This window comes from Penaeus chinensis, chromosome 6 (assembly GCF_019202785.1).
Source record: "Penaeus chinensis breed Huanghai No. 1 chromosome 6, ASM1920278v2, whole genome shotgun sequence".
NCBI lineage: Eukaryota > Metazoa > Arthropoda > Malacostraca > Decapoda > Penaeidae > Penaeus > Penaeus chinensis.
In genome coordinates this window covers 14,209,399-14,213,021 of record NC_061824.1, presented here as the reverse complement: position 1 = coordinate 14,213,021, position 3,623 = coordinate 14,209,399, and the positions used below count along the sequence as shown (strand labels likewise).

At 37.8% G+C, this 3,623-nt stretch overlaps 1 protein-coding gene across 1 annotated transcript in view; it reads right to left on the bottom strand.

The window, feature by feature from the left end:
* Positions 1-3,623, bottom strand: part of LOC125026207 — a 24,607-nt gene that overhangs the window by 8,286 nt on the left and 12,698 nt on the right. The window contains exon 2 of the mRNA XM_047614510.1: positions 2,550-2,772. Coding sequence (XP_047470466.1) covers positions 2,550-2,772 — 223 coding nt within the window. The remainder of the gene's footprint in view (positions 1-2,549; positions 2,773-3,623) is intronic.

Sequence of the window (3,623 nt, the reverse complement as noted above, 5' to 3'; positions counted from 1 at the left end):
ACATATCATTGACAGACATCACGCAAATCAGCATACAACCCAGCAAATCTAAGAACAAAATGAAACGAGCCACACAAACATAACGCATTCCAGAGGAAGTGGAACATAAAAACACACATTCAACAAATAACACAGGTAAACGCAACACTTGCCAAACTATACCCATTCTCACAGTGCACAACACAAACATATCTAAAACTATACAAGACAGTCATCACACCTCTTCTGAAATACACTCCAGTACCACTACACACCATCCATCCGCCTTCTGTTAACTTTACTTCCTTCTTTTTCTCACTGGCAATTGTACTTTCATCTCATATAAATATAAATATAAATATAAATATAAATATAAATATATGTATATATATTATATATATACACATATATATACATTATATATATACACACATATATATATTATATATATACACACACATATATATATTATATATATACACATATAAATATACATAATTATATATACACATATATATATAAAATACACATTTTTACAAGTAGAGTATCTAATGTGGCCTCGAGACGTTCTACTATATTGAAAAACCCGCAATCAGTGAATTTTCATTCCAAAAATAGATGTGAATAACAAAATTTGCATTTCTAATGCCCTACATTATTATTATTGCTTGCTGCTGGTAAATAAATTCATAACAATAGCGGCGGTAAAGCCCAGCGTTGTCTGGACCTCGTGTCAGAGGAGTGTTGTAGGACAGGACTAAAGAGCTCTGCAGCCAAATCCAAAGCCATGGCTCTGAGACACGAGAGTTCAAGGCACAAGACTGAAAATCCAGGGGGTGGAATTAGAATGGGTCAAGGACTACCTATACCTTGGGGTAAGGATAGACCGGACCCTCTCCTTCCATAAGGAGGTCCAGTACCTGATTGACCGAACCAAAGCAAGACTGTCCGTCATGAGAGCAATGACTGGGAGACGCATAGGGGCCAGACACAAAGTACTAAGATCATTCTATGTACATGCTGTCCGGCCCATTGTGGACTATGCCTCAGTCGCTCTAATTGCTGCAAAGAAAAAGCACACAGACAAATTAGAAACAGTCCAAAATGAAGCTGCCAGGATCATTCTGGATGCCCTGAGGTGGACGAAGGTCCTCAACCTCCTGATGGAGGCAAACCTTCTCCCCCTGGACTCACGAATTGATCTAACGGCAACACAATTCCTGTCAAAGGTCATCCAGGCTCCCAGGAACACAAGCCTAAGACAAAAATTAGTCAGATGCCTCGAACAAGACAACGAGCTCGTTGCAAACAACTCCTGGCTGTCTCATACAGCCAGGGTGTTGATACGCCATCAGCTCAAAGAACAGCTTCTTGCTAAGGGCATGGACTCCCCCCACCCCGACTTTGCCGAAGCCCCGCCGTGGGCACTGAGCCTGATAGAGTTCAACATAATGAGCCTGTCAATGAAAAAGAGCCTATACCCCATGCCTAGCCTAAAGGCAGAAGCCCACAGGGTCATTGCAGCCATCACTCCTCTGGGTAGTAGAACATACTGCAGGCGCCGGCTTTGCAGCAAGGGATGCCACGCGATCCATGAGGGTAACAGACAACGCCTCCTCGCTACAGGCAGAGGCAGTTGCAATCATGGGAGCCCTAGGCCACGCGTCCCTAAGGGAAGGACATGTCGTCATACACACAGACTCCAGGGCAGCCATTGACTGTCTTCAGCACAGCTCACCCACAGACAACATCTACCTACTGACCACGATTCTCACAATGGCACAGAGAATTCTTGCTCAGGGTAGAAGAATTATCATCAACTGGGTCCCAAGCCACATCGGCATCAGAGGGAACGAGCTTGCTGACAGACTAGCCGTTGCTGGCAGGGGTATGCCCCCAAATCCCATGACGATAAAACTGAGCTGAAAATTACTTATGGAGAAGTGTGCCTTGGTCGGTCGTACCTTCCTACGGCAGCTCCACAGAGAGGAAACGAGAACCTCCCCCTCGGCCAGCTGGTACTCAGACGCCACAGGCTATGAACCACTGGCACTCTCTGAAGTAAGCAACAGAGGTACCGAAGTCATTCTTCACAGAATGCGCCTACGTTACCACTGTGCATGGCAGATTATCCCAACAATCTAATGCGATGAAAGGTGCTGCAAGCACTGCGGCGAGCCGAACGCCACACTAGTCCACTACCTAGAAAATTGTGACCATACACAATTCCTGAGACATGGACCGCCCACAACAGCCGCCGTGCTGGTAAAGAGGCTAAGCAAAATGCTTACACCATGGTGGCAGGAGCGCCTGCTGGCAATCCCGCCGCCACGGTAAGCACCAAGTGTCAGACAACTCAATGAGACAGCCGTAAAAAGCTGACACAGGCCGGGCCATATTTAGAAGGCCCGGGCGTAGCTAGAACTTCGCAAACCAAACCACCATAGCGGCGGTGATAATGATGATAATAAAAACAATTATAATAATATCACTATCATTATAATGAATGAAAATACAAGTGTAATAGAATAAACAGCTACATCTTATTCACTAAACACATCAATACTCACCATGGAAGACATAATATTGGTCATGTTGGGGATTGCCAGAGCGAAAGGGTCCCTATCGACAGCTCGGGACTGGTGGTGCCTTGCGCCCCCCACAGGGCCAGCTGTCAGTGCTGGGAAGGGAGACATCTCATGGCCGCTGGCAAAGAAGGGGTCGTCCTGAAACGGGTCACGGATCATGGACGACATCATACGGTCCATTTGCCTCATGATACTCCTCGGACCCCTGTATGAGGAACAAAACCAATTTTGAGCGACACAGTTTTAACAATTTTACATACATATACATATATAAATATATACATATATATACATACATATATTTATTAGTTATATAATATATATATTATATATATAATATGTATCTATTATATGTATAATATATATATATTATATATATAATATATATAATATATATATTATATATATTATATATATAATATATATTATATATATAATATATATACAATATATATATAATATATATAATATATATATAATATATATTATATATAAACATATATATATATCCATATATACATATATATATTATATACATACTACAAACATACATATATTTATTGTATATATAGTACATATATATACATAGTTATATATATATATATAAATATAGTATATACATATAAATAGTATATATATAGTATACATATACATATATTATATACATAGTATATATATATATATACTATGTATAATATATATATATAGTATATATATAAAGTATATATATATATATATATATATTGTTTATATAGTATATATATAGTGTATATAAATTATATGGTACATATATAGTTTATATAGTATATACTTAGTTTATATGGTATATATATAGTGTATATAGCTTATATGGTATATATATAGTGTATATAGTTTATATTGTATATATATATAGTATATATATATATATTATAAATATTATATATAGTATATATATATACATACATATGGTGTATATACATACATATGGTGTATATACATACATATATTATATATACATACATATAGTATATATACATACATATAGTATATATACATACATACAGTTTATATATA